Source organism: Saccopteryx bilineata, chromosome 5 (genome assembly GCF_036850765.1).
Source record: "Saccopteryx bilineata isolate mSacBil1 chromosome 5, mSacBil1_pri_phased_curated, whole genome shotgun sequence".
Lineage (NCBI taxonomy): Eukaryota > Metazoa > Chordata > Mammalia > Chiroptera > Emballonuridae > Saccopteryx > Saccopteryx bilineata.
Window position 1 is genome coordinate 122,935,471 of NC_089494.1, and position 18,887 is coordinate 122,954,357.

Below are 18,887 nucleotides of genomic sequence, written 5' to 3' on the forward strand. Positions count from 1 at the left end.
TCCCCAATTCAGGCCCTCCATTACAGGGATTGTTTGTTCTATTAAATACAATATAATTCACAATTCACCACAAGATTTTCTCAAGAAAGAAGGGAGAGGAGAGGAGAGGAAATAAGGAAGGGGGGAAATAATTTCCTTTTTTTAATTTTAATTTTTCTTTATTTCATTATTAATTTTTTTTTAAAAAAACAACTCTTCAATTTTTTATTTTTTAACTTTTTATTCTTTATTAAATCTCATTAATACTATCAACAAAACCACCCAAGATGCGATTAAGGAAGAGAAAATCAAGTATCATGGATACAAAAGAAAGAGAGATAGCACAGCTAGATAAGGAAAAATCTATGGAGAAAAAATTTAATATATTAGAAACCTTGGAGCTAAATGACAGAGAATTCAAGATAGAAATCCTAAAAATCCTCCAAAATATACAAGAAAACACAGAAAGGCAATTTAGGGAGCTCAGAAAACAACTCAATGAACACAAAGAATATATTTCCAAGGAAATTGAAACTATAAAAACAAATCAAACAGAGATGAAAAACTCAATTCATGAGCTGAAAAACGAGGTAACAAGCTTAGCTAATAGAACAGGCCAGATAGAAGAGAGGATTAGTGAAATAGAAGACAAGTAACTTGAGGCACAACAGAGAGAAGAAGAAAGAGACTCAAAAATTTTAAAAAAATGAGATAGGCCTACAAGAATTATCTGACTCCATCAAAAAGAATAACATAAGAATAATAGGTATATCAGAGGGAGAAGAGAGAGAAAATGGAATGGAGAACATACTCAAACAAATAATAGATGAGAACTTCCCAAGCCTGGGGAAAGAACTAAAGCCTCAAATTCAAGAAGCAAACAGAACTCCAAGTTTTCTTAACCCCAACAAACCTACTCCAAGGCACATCATAATGAAATTGGCACAAACCAACGGCAAAGAAAAAATTCTCAAGGCAGCCAGGGAAAAGAAGAATATAACATATAAAGGAAGGCCCATTAGATTATCGTTGGATTTCTCAGCAGAAACTGTACAAGCTAGAAGAGAGTGTACCCCAATATTTAAAGTCCTGAAAGAGAGAAACTTTCAGCCAAGAATATTATACCCATCAAAGCTATCCTTCAAATATGGAGAAATAAAAACATTCACAGACACAGAAAAGATGAGGGAATTTATCATCAGAAAACCCCCACTCCAAGAATTACTAAAGGGGGTTCTCCAATCAGATACAAAGAACAAAAAAAAAAAAAAAAAAGCCACAAGTAAAAGCTCCAAGAAGAACACAATAAAACCAAATTTAAACTGTGACAACAACAAAAAGAAAGGGGGGAGACGGTGGAGTACAAAAGTACTCAGAAAATAGTGCGCTACAATAAACAGGGTAGGAACCCTTTTCATTACTTAAAGGTAACCACCATTGAAAAAACCACCACAGAAGCACATGAGATAAAAAAAGATAGCAACAGAGGAAAGATGTATGGAATACAACCAAATAAAAACAAAAGATAGAAAAATGAAAGAGAAGGATCAAACAAGACACAAAACTAACAGAAAGCAATATATAAAATAGCAATAGGGAACTCACAAGTGTCAATAATTACACTAAATGTAAACGGATTAAACTCACCAATAAAAGGCACAGAGTAGCAAAATGGATTAAAAAAAAAAAATTCAACTGTATGCTGCCTACAGGAAACTCATCTAAGTAACAAGGATAAAAACAAATTCAAAGTGAAAGGCTGGAAAACAATTCTCCAAGCAAATAACATCCACAAAAAAGCAGGCGTAGCAATACTCATATCTGATAATGCTAACTACAAGACAGCAAAAGTACTCAGAGACAAAAATGGCCATTTCATAATGGCTAAGGGGACACTGAATCAAGAAGACATAACAATTCTTAATATATATGCACCAAACCAAGGAGCACCAAAATATATAAGACAGCTACTTATTGACCTTAAAACAAAAACTGACAAAAATACAATCATACTTGGAGACCTCAATACACCGCTGACGGCTCTAGATCGGTCATCCAAACAGAGAATCAGTGGCCTTAAACAGAACACTAGAGCACTTGGATATGATAGACATCTACAGGACATTTCATCCCAAAGTAACTGAGTATACCCAGTGTACATGGATCATTCTCAAGAATTGACCATATGTTGGGCCACAAAAACAACATCAGCAAATTCAGAAAAATCGAAGTTGGACCAAGCATATTTTCTGATCATGAAGCCTTGAAACTAGAATTCAACTGCAAAAAAGAGGAAAAAAATCCCACAAAAATGTGGAAACTAAACAACATACTTTTAAAAAATGAATGGGTCAAAGAAGAAATAAGTGCAGAGATCAAAAGATATATACAGACTAATGAAAATGACAATACGACATATCAGAATCTATGGGATGCAGCAAAAACAGTGATAAGAAGGAAGTTCTTATCACTTCAGGCATATATGAACAAACAAGAGAGAGCCCAAGTGAACCACTTAACTTCACACCTTAAGGAACTAGAAAAAGAGAACAAAAACATCCCAAAACCAGCCGAAGAAAGGAGATAATAAAAATCAGAGCAGAAATAAATGAAATAGAGAACAGAAAAACTATAGAAAAACTTAATAGAACAAGGAGCTGGTTCTTCGAAAAGATCAACAAAATTGACAAACCCTTGGCAAGACTTACCAAGGAAAAAAGAGAAAGAACTCATATAAACAAAATCTAAAATAAAAGGAGAAATCACCACGGACATCGTAGATATACAAAGAATTATTGTAGAATACTATGAAAAACTTTATGCCACTAAATACAACAACCTAGAAGAAATGGATCAATTCCTAGAACAATAGAACCTTCCTAGACTGAGTCAAGAAGAAGCAGAAAGCCTAAACAGACCTATAAGCAGAGAAGAAATAGAAAAACCCATTAAAAACCTCCCCAAAAATAAAAGTCCAGGCCCTGACGGCTATACCAGCGAATTTTATCAAACATTCAAAGAAGACTTGGTTTCTATTCTACTCAAAGTCTTCCAAAAAATTGAAGAAGCAATACTTCCAAACACATTTTATGAGGCCAACATAATCCTCATACCGAAACCTGGCAAGGACGGCACAAAAAAAGAAAAGTACAGACCAATATCTCTAATGAATACAGATGCTAAAATACTAAACAAAATACTAGCAAATCAAATACAACAACATATTAAAAAAAATAATACATCATGATCATGTGGGATTCATCCCAGAATCTCAAGGATGGTTCAACATACGTAAAACGGTTAACGTAATACACCATATCAACAAAACAAAGAACAAAAACCACATGATCTTATCAATAGACGCAGAAAAGGCTTTTGATAAAATACAACACAATTTTATGTTTAAGACTCTCAACAAAATGGGTATAGAAGGAAAATATCTCAACATGATAAAGGCCATATATGATAAACCATCAGCTAACATCATATTAAATGGCACTAAACTGAAGGCTTTCCCCCTTAAATCAGGAACAAGACAGGGTTGTCCACTCTCTCCACTCTTATTTAATGTGGTACTAGATTCTAGCCAGAGCAATCAGACAAGACAAAGAAATAAAAGGCATCCATATCGGAAAAGAAGAAGTAAAGGTATCACTTTTTGCAGATGATATGATCCTATACATCGAAAACCCCAAAGAATCCACAAAAAGACTACTAGAAACAATAAGCCAATACAGTAAGGTCACAGGATACAAAATTAACATACAGAAGTCAATAGCCTTTCTATATGCCAACAATGAAACAATTGAGAATGAACTCAAAAGATTAATCCCCTTCACGATTGCAACAAAAAAAATAAAATACTTAGGAATAAACATATCAAAGAATGTAAAGGACTTATATAATAAAAACTATAAACCATTGTTAAGGGAAATCGAAAAAGATATAATGAGATGAAAGAATATACCTTGTTCTTGGTTAGGAAGAATAAATATAATCAAGATGGCCATATTACCCAAAGCAATATACAAATTTAATGCAATTCCCATTAAAATTCCAATGACATTTTTAAAAGAAATAGAGCAAAAAATCATCAGATTTATATGGAACTATAAAAAACCCCAAATAGCCAAAGCAATCCTAAAGAAAAAGAACGAAGCTGGGGGCATTACAATACCTGACTTGAAACTATATTATAGAGCCACGACAATCAAAACAGCATGGTATTGGCAGAAAAATAGACACTCAGACCAATGGAACAGAATAGAAAGTCCAGAAATAAAACCACATATATATAGTCAAATAATTTTTGATAAAGGGGACAACAACACACAATGGAGAAAAGAAAGCCTCTTCAATAAATGCTGCTGGGAAAACTGGAAAGCCACATGCAAAAGAATGAAACTGGACTACAGTCTCTCCCCCTGTACTAAAATTAACTCAAAATGGATCAAAGATCTAAACATAAGACCTGAAACAATTAAGTACATAGAAGAAGACATAGGTACTCAACTCATGGACCTGGGTTTTAAAGAGCATTTTATGAATTTGACTCCAAAGGCAAGAGAAGTGAAGGCAAAACTTAATGAATGGGACTACATCAGACTAAGAAGTTTTTGTTCAGCAAGAGAAACTAACAACAAAATAAAAAGCCAACTAAATGGGAAATGATATTTTTAAACAACAGCTCAGATAACGGCCCAATATCCAAAATATACAAAAAACTCATAAAACTCAACAACAAACAAACAAACAATCCAATAAAAAAATGGGAAGAGGACATGAACAGACACTTCTCCCAGGAGGAAGTACAAATGGCCAACAGATATATGGAAAATATGCTCATCTTCTTTAGTTATTAGAGAAATGCAAATCAAAACTGCAATGAGATACCATCTCACACCTGTTAGATGAGCTATTATTAACAAGACAGGTAATAGCAAATGTTGGAGAGGCTGTGGAGAAAAAAGGAACCCTCATACATTGTTGGTGGGAATGTAAAGTAGTACAACCATTATGGAAGAAAGTATGGTGGTTCCTCAAAAAACTGAAAATAGAACTACCTTATGACCCAGTAATCCCTCTACTGGGTATATACCCCCCAAACTCAGAAACATTGATACGTAAAGACACATGCAGCCCCATGTTCATTTCAGCATTGTTCACAGTGCCCAGGCCATGGAAACAACCAAAAAGCCCGTCAATAGATGACTGGATAAAGAAGATGTGGCACATATACACTATGGAATACTACTTAGTCATAAGAAATGATGACATCGGATCATTTACAGCAAAATGGTGGGATCTTGATAACATGATACGAAGTGAAATAAGTAAATCAGAAAAAAACAGGAACTGCATTATTCCATACGTATGTGGGACATAAAAGTGAAACTAAGAGACATTGATAAGACTGTGGTGGTTACGGGGGGAGGGGAGAAAGGGAGAGGGAAAGGGGGAGGGGGAGGGGCACAAAGAAAACTAGATAGAAGGTGACAGAGGACAATCTGACTTTGGGTGATGGGTATGCAACATAATTGAATGACAAGATAACCTGGACTTGTTATCTTTGAATATATGTATCCTGATTTATTAATGTCGCCCTATTAAAAAAATAAAATTATTTAATAAAATAGTTCAGTACATAGCTTTAAAAGCACTCTTAATACACCTAACAAGATGAACAGTAACTCCTTAATAATGTTAAATATATAGTCAATACTTTTTAGTTTTTTTTATTAAGATTTTTTTTTCTTTTTTTCTTTTTTTTTTTTTAACAGAGGCAGAAATAGACAGGGACAGACAGACAGGAACGGAGAGAGATGAGAAGCATCAATCATCAGTTTCTCGTTGCGCATTGCGACTTCTTAGTTGTTCATTGATTGCTTTCTCACATATGCCTTGACCGCGGGCCTTCAGCAGACCGAGTAACCCCCTGCTGGAGCCAACGACCTTGGGTCCAAGATGGTGAGCTCTTTGCTCAAGCCAGATGAGCCCGCACTCAAGCTGGCGACCTCAGGGTCTCGAGCCTGGGTCCTTCCGCATCCCAGTCCGACGCTCTATCCACTGCGCCACCACCTGGTCAGGCTTATTAAGATTTTATTTATCCATTTTTATTAGAGAGAGAGAGAGAGAGAAAGAGAGAGAGAGAAAAGAGAGGGAGAGAACAGGGGGAGGAGCAGGAAGCATCAACTCCCATATGTGCCTTGACCAGGCAGGCCAGGGTTTTGAACCAGCAATCTCAGCATTCCAGGTCAATACTTTATCCACTGCGCCACCACAGGTCAGGCTACTTTTTAGTTTTTTAAAAATCAGAATCCAAGTAAGTTCCACACAATAGGACTCAATGTTACATCCTTAGGTCTTTCCTAAAGTTCTCTCTAATCCTTTTGCCTTTGCAATTTATGAAGGATCTAAGTTATTTGCCTGTAGCTTTCCTATTGTCTAGATTTTGCTGAGTTCATCCCAAAAGATCATATAGAACATGTTCATCTGTCTAGTATATACGACGTTCCATAATTCTAAAATTTGGTGGCTGAATCTAGAGGCTTAGTCAGACTCAGATTTTTTTTTTTTTGTATTTTTCTGAAGTTGGAAATGGGGAAGCAGGCAGACACTCCTGCATGCGCCCAACCGGATCCACCCGGCACGCCCACCAGGGGGCGATGCTCTGCCCATCTGGGACGTCACTCTGTTGCAACCAGAGCCACTCTAGCGCCTGAGGCAGAGGCCACAGAGCCATTCTCAGCACCTGGGCCAACTTTGCTCCAATGGAGCCTTGGCTGCGGGAGGGGAAGAGAGAGAAGAGAGGAAGGAGAGGGGGAGGGGAGGAAAAGCAGATGGGTGCTTCTCCTGTGTGCCCTGGCCGGGAATTGAACCCAGGACTCCTGCACGCCAGGCCGATGCTCTACCACTGAGCCAACCGGCCAGGGCCACTCAGATTTTTTTTTAATGCAAAACTACTTCATAAATATGATGATGTATTCCAAGGATAGAAAGTAGGTCATAATTAACTATCTCTGTTTTTTTTTTTTAATTGATTTTTTAATTGATTTTTAGAGAGAGGGGAGAGAGAGAGAAGGGGGAGGAGCAGGAAGCATCAACTCCCATATGTGCCTTGACCAGGCAAGCCCAGGGTTTCGAACCGGCAACCTCAGTGTTCCAGGTCGACGCTTTATCCCACTGCGCCTCCACAGGTCAGGCCCTAACTATCTCTGTTTTAGTGAGGTCAGCAGTTGTTCACTTTTCATGCTCATACCTATTCAGTAGTGGTTGCAAAATGGTGCTATTCCATTACTCTTTCTTCATTTTTTAGTCAAAATAATTCTATGAAGGTGAGTTTCCTTTCATCCACTATTAGTGCTCACTAACACAGTCAGTAACAGAAAGGCAGAATAAAGAACCACTATTATAAAATAACGAGTTGGTTTCCTAGCAACATGCTTAGTTTTTATCCTAAGTTTCATTATAAACTCATGGGTTTAAATTTAAAAGTCATCAATTAAATTTCTTTTTTTCATAATTTAAAAATTGCTCATTATAAAAATTTGGGAAATATAAAAAAAGTAAGTAATACTCCAAAGAAAATGATCACGCATCCTGCCATTTAGAAATAAGCGGTTTATTTTATGAACACTTTTCTTCTAGGTCATCTAATTCAGTGTTTTTCAACCAGTGTGCCGCGGCACACTAGTGTGCCGTGAGACATGGTCAGGTGTGAGTATAAATACATTTAGAAACTATATGTATTTATAGTTTCTAATAATGACACTCCTGTGTTAGAGTGTCATTTTGTGTCATTTTGGTAGGTGGTGTGCCCCATGATTTTGTAAATGTAAAAAATGTGCTGTGGCTCAAAAAAGGTTGAAAATCACTGATCTAATTTCACAATCTTGAGATCATATTGCACATCTAATGTTATGTCTTACTTTTCTCCCGTTAATACAGTTGCCCTATAATGACTTTAAGTCAGCACATTTCCAACCTCCTCATTTACCAGTGTAGTTTGTCATGCTTTCTGGCAAGGTCCACTTGGGGGCAGCTAAAGAGAAATTGTCTTGAATAAAGCTCATTCCTAATAGAATAACTCATATTCAAATAAGCTCCCGATGTGGTTCAGTGAGCTCTCGGCTTTTGTACTTGACAATTGAGTTGCTTGAGCTGGGTAGACCTTGAAATGAAAGACAGGCTCCTACTTCCTTCTGATCGTGAGCCCTGTACTCATTCTCAGATTCACTCAGAAGCTCCACCCGAGCACATAAGGCCTGGTTCAGCATCCTGCAGTGGATTCATTCTGTCACCAGACACTGGTTAGGAATGGTCTCTTTAGCCTACATATGGCCATATTCAGGATGTGGCTCACCACAGGAAGGCAATAAATACCTCATAGGAATCCTCAGAAAGACCAATGAAAAAAATACTTTTATTCATTATTTATATATGTGTGTATTTATTGTTCTTATCAGTTGACTGAATAGAGTCTTTATTCAGTCTTTAAATATGGGATCATAACCCAAATTTTATGGAACCAAACTTCAGGTAGAATCCATCAGGTATACTTTGTAGTACAGAGTTTTAAGCCTTCTCAAATGTTACACATCTCCACCATTCACTTCAGTCTTACTTCATGCATTTTACCTTACATACCTGATCCCTGAAAACAGCTGAGTTTTAAAAAGTAAACTTCACTGGCCTGACCAGGCAGTGGCACAGTAACTACAGCACTGGCCTGGGACGCTGAGGACACAGATTCGAAACACCAAGGTTGCAGGCTTGAGCATGGGCTCATCCCACTTGAGTGTGGGCTCACCAGCACGAGTGCAAAGTCACCGGCTTGAGCGAAGGATCATAGACATGACCCCATGGCTGCTGGCTGGAGGCCAGTGGTCGCTGGCTGAAGCCCAAGGTCACAAGCGTGAGCAAGAGGTCACTAGCTTGGCTGAAGCCCCTCAGTCAACACACATATGAGAATCAATCAATGAACAACTAAGGTGCTGCAACTATGAGCCAACTAAGGTGCTGCAACTATGAGCTGATGCTTCTCATCTCTCCCCTTTCCTGTCCCTCTTGGTCTCTGTCTCTCTCTCAAAAAAATAATAAATAAAAAGTGAACTTAGAGACCTGAAGATGGCAGCGGAGTAGGCAGATGCACAGACTCCCAGCTCACACCACCGAACTGGATTATAAACTAATTTATGAACAATCAGCATGAAAAACCAAATCTGGACTACAAGAACAGCTCTCAAAAGTGAACTTAACTTAGTTGAAGTTCATCAAAGCACAATCTGAGGCTCTCTTTCTCCCTCATATTATTTTCTCCCATTCCAATGGCTTTAATTAAATGGAATCTCAACATAAAGTACATCATATTCATAGCTGTCTGAATGCTTTCTAAATAGCAGACATTATTTTAGGCATATTTATGCATGAATTCATTCAATCCTTACAAGAATTTTATGAGTTGGGCATTATTATCACCCTTGTTAAATATGAGGCACTGAGGCACAGAGGAATTATATATCTTGAACAAGGTCACATGGTTTATGGAGGATAAAGCCTAACCTTGTACCGGGCCATCTAATGTCAGAGCCCTTTCTCTTAACCACTAATCTAATGACTACTCTATTCAGTGGTACCTTGACACACGAGTTTAATTTGTTTCGTGGCCAAGCTCATAACTCAATTTGCTCGTATGTCAAATCAAATTTCACCATTTAAATTAATGGGAATGCAATTAATCCATTCCGGCCCCCAAAAACCATACAAAATTTTTGTTTTAAATGCTTTTAAATAAGAAAATGTACTTTACAAATAACAAATACACACACACAAACACACATAATAAGAGAGAATGAAAAGAAATAAACTGGTTTATGAAGTGTCTTTACCTTCAAGGTCAGGTGAAGATGCTGGCGGAGGGGGAGGAGACTGCCAGAGGAGGTTTTCATTTCGTATGCTATCATTTAACACAGTGGTCGGCAAACTCATTAGTCAGCAGAGCCAAATATCAATAGTACAATGATTGAAATTTCTTTTGAGAGCCAAATTTTTTAAACTTAAACTATATAGGTAGGTAACACTGTTATTAACTTAATTAGCATACTCCTAAGCTGGCTACACTCAAGGGGCATGTGGCTCGTGAGCCGCGGTTTGCAGACCACTGGATAACTTACTCTCTACACACTTAACGCTATATTTAATTGCAAATTTTAACTTACAGACTACATACAATATGTAACTTTATCACTAAACTTAATTGCTATTTTTTTACTTTGCATAATCATCATTTTCTTCACTGACTTTTGTTTTTCGCCACTTTCCTCGCTTTCACTTAAGAGGCTGTCTCAATAAAAATCTTTGCATAGAAGTTTGTTTCTCCCTCCCTTTCAGAATGTTCGGCAGGTCATCTAATGGAGTGTGGCAGAAGCTCATGATTCACATATCCGCTTGTGACTTAAAGAAAAAAAATCCTGCTAGTGACTGCTCATCTCTCAAATTGCTCGTGATTTAAAGTGCTCGTGTGTCAAGGTACCACTGTATATGAAAATACAATGTTATTTTTATGATCATTTGAACTTTACTGACTCTATGAACCCTGCAGGGGAACTTTCTGCTATGGAGACCAAGCATCAGGACTAGTTGGAAGACTGCCAAGTCCACGAGATAGCAGACTGCCTTCCATTGGTGTTTTAAGGGTAGATGTATTAACTTAAATGTTAAATGTATTAATCATATTATTCATTTCATTCACATTTACACACAAAAACCTAAAATAAAATACTTCAAAAAATACCTCACAACTTACCTTTGATATCTCTATGAACAATCATATTACTGTGCAAATAATGGACACCCTCCAGAATCTGACGGGTGTATTTCCTAGTCACATTTTCAGTCAGAGCTCCATATGCTTTTAATTGGTCCTTAATGGAACCCTAAAAGAAAACAAAAGAAAACTGCTACAGTTTGAAATGAAAACCACTATATTAAATCTTTACTTGAACAGATAGACTCCTACTTCATCAATGGGAGGCTTCAGCTAGACAGCACCAGAATTCTCAGGAAGAACACATAGGACATGTCCTTTACATACAAGTCTTTATCTTCCCTGACTAGACTGGGGAAAAGTACAGGTTATAGCCGTGATGGCGAACCTATGACACACGTGTCAGCCCTGTCACATTTAGCCATTTTCGATGATATGCAGCCGCTAACCAGAGAAGTATGGAGCTGCATGCCGAGAAGTACATTTCATCCTCAGCTCCTGCACGGCCAGGTGCAGTAGCTGAGGATAAAACATTTGCTGTAGTGTAGACACTCTGTGCTGGAGGTCTGTAGGCCAAAACAACAGAACTCTGGCATAGAGCGTCTGGTCCTGGGACTTCTGGTTAGGCTGTTAGGGGATCTTTGACCTCACTTCCGGCAGGCAGAGAAGGGAGCAGCGGAATGCCGCGCAGGGGACGCATCTCTGGGGGCCCTGTGATCACCATTACCAGCAACCACATAACCACAGCAGTCATCATCCAATATACTGTTCTGGGGTGTCGTGGATTTCTAATTGACCATCATTACTGAGATAAGTGAGGGGGAGGCTGGGAGAGGCGAGGGCCTGTGCTATGGGTGCTGTTTCCCACCATTAGAAATAGCGGCAGCCATCTTAATTTACATAAGATGCAAAACTTGCAGAATTACAAGACAGCATTTGGGCTCAGGTGTTTGTTGACTTGAGGTCAAAGCTTGAGAATCTGGAAAGGTGCCGTTTGGAGAATCAAGAGGAGTGCCACATGCTCCTCTTTGGGAAAGTGTAAGACCTGCCAGGACAGCAGGGATGAGGAGGGTGGCTGAGGCCTCATGCGCATGGACTGATTTCCTGGACTACAACCCGAGTGAGCACTGGCTCCTTTGTTGGATGGACTTGCGGATTTTGGACAGTGTGGGATGCCCTGGTGGGGGCGGGGGATGGCTTTGCTGGAGGCCCTTCCCCTGTCCCGGGAAGCTTTTCCCATGGCTAGAAAGAAGGCCAAGGAGATTTTGTGCTTTTGGCAAAGTGCTCAGATACTGGTGAAGTGTATCTTTGTAATTGCTGAAATTGTATGATTTGTCATGTTGTTGTAATTTGTGTAATGTGCCTTGCAACCATATGCAGTACGCAGCCCACGGCAAGCCATCCATTTCTTGTTTGGACGCTGGGACCTTTGTGGGAAGGGCACGTGCATGGACCTACGTCCATTTTTTAGAATCAAAATGGAACTGTGTTTAACGGCACCTAGAAGGTCTCTGTAACACAATAGGAGGGAAATGACATCCCTACCCCTAGGAGGAATCCCCTGTTTAAGACCCCCATTCTATTTCCTAACTAGTCAAACATTACAGAAGCTTGCCTCATTGTTTTAAAAAAAAAAAAAAAAAAAAAAGAGGAGTGCCACTATGAACAGAAAATTTGGAGTGCCTGGAACTGATTACCAGATACTTTAAGCACCCTGAAAAATATAGCAATGGCTTTACTCACAATTTTTCCCTCTGATTTAGCCAGTGAAATTCAGCAACAAAAAAGTCACTAATAGGCAGGTTAGTTAAAGAATTCCCCCTCCCTCTCACTTATCTTAGTTCACAGCACCCCATACAAGTTAAATAATATCAAGACCAACAAAAGAATCCGACTAATAGACAAAGAAGTCACTAAGCAGGTAAGTTAAGTAATTAGTTTTTGGTTTATTAAATACAGTTATATATTACAATTATACATTTTTGTTATTTAAACTATAAATATCGCGAAATTATGGTTTTTTTCTCGAAGTGACACACCACCAGAGCTATACTCGTTTTGGTGAATTTTGACACACCAAGCTCAAAAGATTGCCAATCACTGGGTTACAGCTAAAGGAAGCCTATAAAACTGTTTCTTGACCAATACCTTTGTTTCTTTGAGTATGTTAGTTCTAACTATCTCCTATTCCTTACAACCATGTTTTTAAAAATTCTCCAGTATTTTTTCATCAGGGGTTTGTTTGTTTTTTTGCCCAAAATGTATTTTTGTTTTTCCTACTTACTCTTCTACATTATGTTCAATTTTATTTTTTATTTACTTCTTTTCTTCCTCCGTTTTTAAAAGTGTTTTATTGATATCTGCTAATTTATTTCTCAGGGGAAAGAATGGGTATGATTAGAAAATCAGAACACATGTGATTTTTAAGTTTTTCTTTTATATACTTGACATTCTAGTTCAAAACATGAGAAAATATATTAAGAAGGAATTTCAAATTTTCTACAGTGTCTTTAAGGCAGGGGGAGGTGCCATCTCTGAGAATGCTGACTCCATCTGTGAGTCACAGACACTGGAATTTTACACAAGCTTCCCTACTGATTCCAAAGTACAAATCTGATGAATAATCAACCACTTTAAAAGGTAGAAATGAAATGTTTCCTGGGACAAATCTTTTCTTTATTTTCAGAGAAAGAAAGGGATAGACAGGGACAGACAGGAATGGAGAGAGATGAGAAGCATCAATCATTAGTTTTTCATTGTGCATTGCAACACCTTAGTTGTTCATTGATTGCTTTCTCATATGTGCCTTGACCGCAGGCCTTCAGCAGACCGAGTAACCCCTTGCTGGAGCCAGTGACCTTGGGTTCAAGCTGGTGGGCTTTTTGCTCAAACCAGATGAGCCCGTGGTCAATCTGGCGACCTCGGGGTCTCGAACCTGGGTCCTCTGCATCCCAGTCCAACGCTCTATCCACTCACCACTGCCTGGTCAGGCAAATCTTTTCTTTTAAACAATATATTCAAAATTTTCTGCCTTTCCTTGAATTCTGGTAAAATGTACTTTGTCATACAAAAGTAGATCCTTGAATTTTATAGATTAAACCATTGCTGTTACCACTATTCATGAGCAATGAGAGAAATTATATACCATCCTTCAAAAGCTTGGAGATTCAGGAAAGTCTAGGAACATGTATGTCCAACCCAAGCCAAGGGCTTATCATATGTACAATTCATTTAGATGTCAATGAACTATTACTAATTTGATAACGTACTTTTCAAATTCAAGGAATGACAATCTATACTTTGAGGAGATAGCTGCTCTCGCAAAACCAAGTGTAGCTAGTAGAAACATGATCTAACCCTCTTCCTGAATAGTCCTGGTTTAGTCCTAAGATTGCTAACTACATAAAGATTACCCATCTCCATTTGTGATATAAACCAGTTCTAACCAATAACCATTTTAACTAACCTTTTCTTCAACATCTACATCTCTATTCACCCTTATTCATAATTATTTTCTATTTTAATTTAAATATTTATTGCACAAACAGTAATGAAAACCTAAATTAAATAAATTGCAATGCCAAAATAACATTTTCATTTTTCTAAGTTTCTGCTGTCCTTGTCCAAATAGATATTTTAAATATCATAATCATTCTTTAAAAGCACTTTATGTTCCTTTTTTCCTCTTTTATGTAAGTACTTCCTCTAACTATACTACACACATAGCCTTCACAACTTTAATACTTAACATATATTCTCTTGGACAATGCCATAATAATTTATTTCTGCCTTGGACAATGAATTTACTTTTATTTCTATCACAGACAATACTGAAGTAAATAAAATAAATGTGTTCAGCTTTGTCCTTCTTTTGTGTTACTTCTGTAAAATAAATTTCTGTGAGATTAGGTCAAAAAGTTTCAATATTTTTATAAATTTTAATGCATCCCACCAATTTGTTTTCCAAAGGGGATTTTTCAAAAAAGACTAATTTATATTGCTAACAGAATATTTGAAAATAAAAAGTAGAATAATGGGTAACAATGGTATGACTATAAACAATAATAATTCAAGATGCTAAGAAACAGTCTGACCAGGCAGTGGCGCAGTGGATAGAGCATGGAACTGGGATGCAGAGAACCTAGGTTCGAAACCCTGAGATCACCATATTAAGTGCAGGCTCATCCGGCTTGAGTGCAGGCTCACCAGCATGAGCACGGGGTTGCTGGCTTGAGCATGCGATCATAGACATGACCCCATGGTCACTGGCTTGAGCCCAAAGGTTGCTGGCTTGAGCCGAAGGTCACTGGCTTGACAAGGGGTCACTCACTCTACTGTAGCCCCCCAGTCAAGGCACATATGAGAAAGCAATCAATGAACAACTAAGGTGCTGCATCAAAGAATTGATGCATCTCATCTCTCTCCCTTCCTGCCTGTCTGTCCCTGTCCATCCCTCTCTCTGTCTCTTTCACCAAAAAAAAAAAAAAAAAAAAAGCTAAGAAACAAAGTAAAGTTTGTTGTTGCTCTTGTGAGACTGAGGATAGTCAAGACCATTACTATCAGACAGTGGTCCAGTTTCATATCCATAAACTTAAACTGCAATCTTGCACATCCTATATGTAATTCCAATAAGCTACTCCAAGGACCCATAAAGCAAACCTTTATTCTATCATATACTGCCAAATGAACTATGGGAATACATGTATTTTAAAATGAGTAAATGTACCACCACATGGAAAATCATTAGTTTTAGAATGTATTCTACATATTACAATAATAATATAGAAGGAATAACAGAGTTTGCAATCACATTTTGTAGCACCTAATGAAATTATTGGCTGAGGTGATGATCATTAACCTGTGCTAAAATCATTACATGGATGGCTGAAAAGGAACTGGACATTTCTATATGCTACTGCTATAGCTCATTACGTTCTGGTCTGCAGGGAAAAAAATAAAAGTTTATAATGGAGGAATCAGAGTTTCAAGCACCCTTAATCTAGCAGTCAATCTTAGCACCACAAACAACAACCTAAAATTGTTTATCTCCTGATGAGATCCAACACAAAGTACACAATATCATCTATGATACATTCTAATAAAAAATGTTGAATTTGAATTTACTTTAGACTTTAGATCTAACTTGGAGTTTATAGAAAATAAGGGGATAAAGAAAACAAATTATACAAGGCCATGAGGTAATAGAATAATACCCTGGACTACCTGTCAAATCTATGTCATATAAAAATTGTTCTAGATTTAAAGAGGAGTAAAAGAGCCCAACCTGGTGGTGCAGTAGACAGAGTGTCGACCTGGAACACTGAGGGTGCCAATTAAAAACCCTGGGCTCACCTGGTCAAGGCAGTATGAAAAGCAATTACATAATACGAGTTGATGCTTCCTGCTCCCCACCCCTTCTCTTTCTCTCTCTCTCTTAAATCAATAAATAAAATCTTAAAAAAAAAAAAAAAGTAAAAGATAGATTAGCTAAATGTAATGTGTAGTCCTGAACTGGATTCTGGTTCAGATAAATCAGCTTTTATGGGTATTTTTAAGGCTCTTAGAGAAATTTGAGCATGGACTGCTATGATGTCTATTATCTATTTTAGTATATGTCAGCATTTTAAAAAGTGAGTTAAAAAAGACATAGGTGAAGAAGATAGAAATAAAATTACAATACAAATCTAAAACTCTTTCAAAATATCATTAAGTTTAACATTTTATAATCAAAGTTTTATTGTTTTTCTTTCCTCAACTAATCCTGTAAATAGAATTTTTCTAATTTCAAAGGGTATATATGAACTTACCCCTGGCATATATTCCATAAATATGGAAAGTGTTTTCTCCTGGGGATCCCGCAAACAGCCATAATACTGAACAATCCGCTCGTGCAGCAAATTTTTCAACAACTGAATTTCACACTCAAGTGCATTCACTTCCTAAAAGACAGAACTCACTGTTAATTCTTCACAGTACTGTTAGTAAAAGCAAAAAATTCAAATTTCATTAACCATCAAGGCGATTTAATTCTGAAATTTTACTTCTTAAGAAATAAACACTTTAAAGTCTCTCAGCAATAATTTTTATAACAGCCTTTGACTGTATGATAGAGCAACACAAAATCAGACAGGAACATACCTGAGCACTAAAAGAGCAGCATCCACAGTGCAAAGTAAACATATCTAGTTATCAATTTGTTTTGCAAATAACTTGAATTAAGGAATATTAATAATTCTATTGTGTTGCTCCCTCCATGGAGCATGCTCATGTCTTTTCTTCCCTCTTTTTTCCCTTTTCTCTCCTCTTCCCCCACATGTATATATCTCCTAAGCACGAAGCTACCCCACAAGACCTGCAACCAGGGGTGCAGTGGGCTGTGGCAGCTCGTTCCAGGCTAACCCCCTGAACCTGTCTCCAAGGCCCCTTCTTGGCTCATTTCTTTCCTTAACATTTCCAGGGAGCCAATAAAATTAGAAAACAAAAATTCTATCATGTGATATTTATTTTATTAAAATTGCTTTTTTCTGTGGGCAGTGACTGCAGTCTGTGCCGTGATTCTTACCTTGCTGGTCTCAGGTCTATCAGGATCAAACTGAACTTGCTTAACAGCCAGCTCTCTTCCCGTATCGACATCATAACAGAGGTAGACCCTGCCAAAGGCTCCCTGGCCAAGGAGTTTGCCCAATCTCCAGTTGGTAGGAGCACGAGGTGCTAAAAGAGAATATTTGCTTAAAATGGAATAGCTAGATAGCAAAAAAATGGTTAAAGACTAAATGATTATGCTTAATTGAATTAAACGATTACCCTTAATTGAATCTGCTTGGGTGTAAGGGAAACCATGATCATCCAAGTTTATAATAATTATCACCTTTGAAAACTTTTCTGTCAATTTTCTAAGAATTCTAAACCCAAAGAACGTTCATAATACCATAACTCATTTTTTCCAATGAGATTAGGTATTTTCTTTCTTGTTTCTTTCATGCAACCTAAGACTGTAAGATACTACTTGTAAGTAAGTCTCCACCTGCCTGTGATGTAGAAAGCTAGAGAGCACTATCACAATATAACAAGAGGAAATCCTGAAAGCAGCCAGTGGGAAAGAAGCAAACAGGCAGAGGGACAAAGTTAAAAATTACAGAACAGGCCCTGGCCGGTTGGCTCAGTGGTAGAGCATCGGCCTGGCATGCAGGAGTCCTGGGTTCGATTCCTGGCCAGGGCACACAGGAGAAGCGCCCATCTGCTTCTCTACCCCTCCCCCTCTACATCCTCTCTGTCTCTCTCTTCCCCTCCTGCAGCCAAGGCTTTACTGGAGCAAAGTTGGCCTGGGCGCTGAGGATGGCTCCGTGGCCTCTGCCTCAGGTGCTAGAATGGCCCTGGTTGCAACAGAGCAATGCCCCAGATGGGCAGAGTATCGCCTCCTGGTGGGCATGCCAGGTGGATCCCGATCGGGCGCATGCGGGAGTCTGTCTGACTGCCTCCCCGTTTCCAACTTCAGAAAAATACAAAAAAAAAAATTACAAAGTAGAAAAGCTAGAAAACAATAGAGAAGTAGCTTTAAAGTGCTGAAGGAAAAAAAAATTGCCCAGAATTCCACACCCAAAAAATAAAATCTTTCAAAAATAAAGAGGACCTTTTTCAAACAAACAAAAGATAAAAGAGTTTATCACGAGCAGACTTGTATTACAAGAAAGCTTCAAGTAATTATCAGGCAAAAGAAATTTGATAATCTGGCAGAATTTTGGATCTACATAAATAAAGATGTAGAGAAATAAACAGTATATTTATAAGATATTCTCATATTTTTAATCACTTTAAAAGATAGCTGTCTAAAGCAAAAATAGCAGCAAGGTAGTGAGGTCACAGATGTAAAAGTAAAATATATCAACACTGTAATGAAAGGAAGGACTTCAGAGTATGCCAATATTATTAGAACCTGTGTATGCACTGCTTCCATGGTCAAGTCCAAATACTTCACAATTTGGCCTCAGTTACCATTCTAGTCCTATTCCCCTCTTTCAAGTAAGATACCTTCTACTTCGGCCAAAAAATAAACTATCCTCACTTTCAGAATATGCCATGGCCTCTTGTACATGTCATCTCCTTAACTGGTGAATTCCTACCCATATTTAAGATCTAGATTAAA

At 37.8% G+C, this 18,887-nt stretch overlaps 1 protein-coding gene across 4 annotated transcripts in view; it reads right to left on the reverse strand.

Annotated features, from left to right (window-relative positions):
* MAP3K2 (mitogen-activated protein kinase kinase kinase 2) overlaps positions 1–18,887 on the reverse strand; it is a 104,739-nt gene that overhangs the window by 19,614 nt on the left and 66,238 nt on the right. For all 4 annotated transcript variants that reach the window (XM_066233127.1, XM_066233128.1, XM_066233129.1 and 1 more), the window contains 3 exons: positions 17,307–17,455; positions 16,552–16,683; positions 10,784–10,913 (listed from right to left, as the gene is read on the reverse strand). In XM_066233127.1, coding sequence (XP_066089224.1) covers positions 10,784–10,913; positions 16,552–16,683; positions 17,307–17,455 — 411 coding nt within the window. The remainder of the gene's footprint in view (positions 1–10,783; positions 10,914–16,551; positions 16,684–17,306; positions 17,456–18,887) is intronic.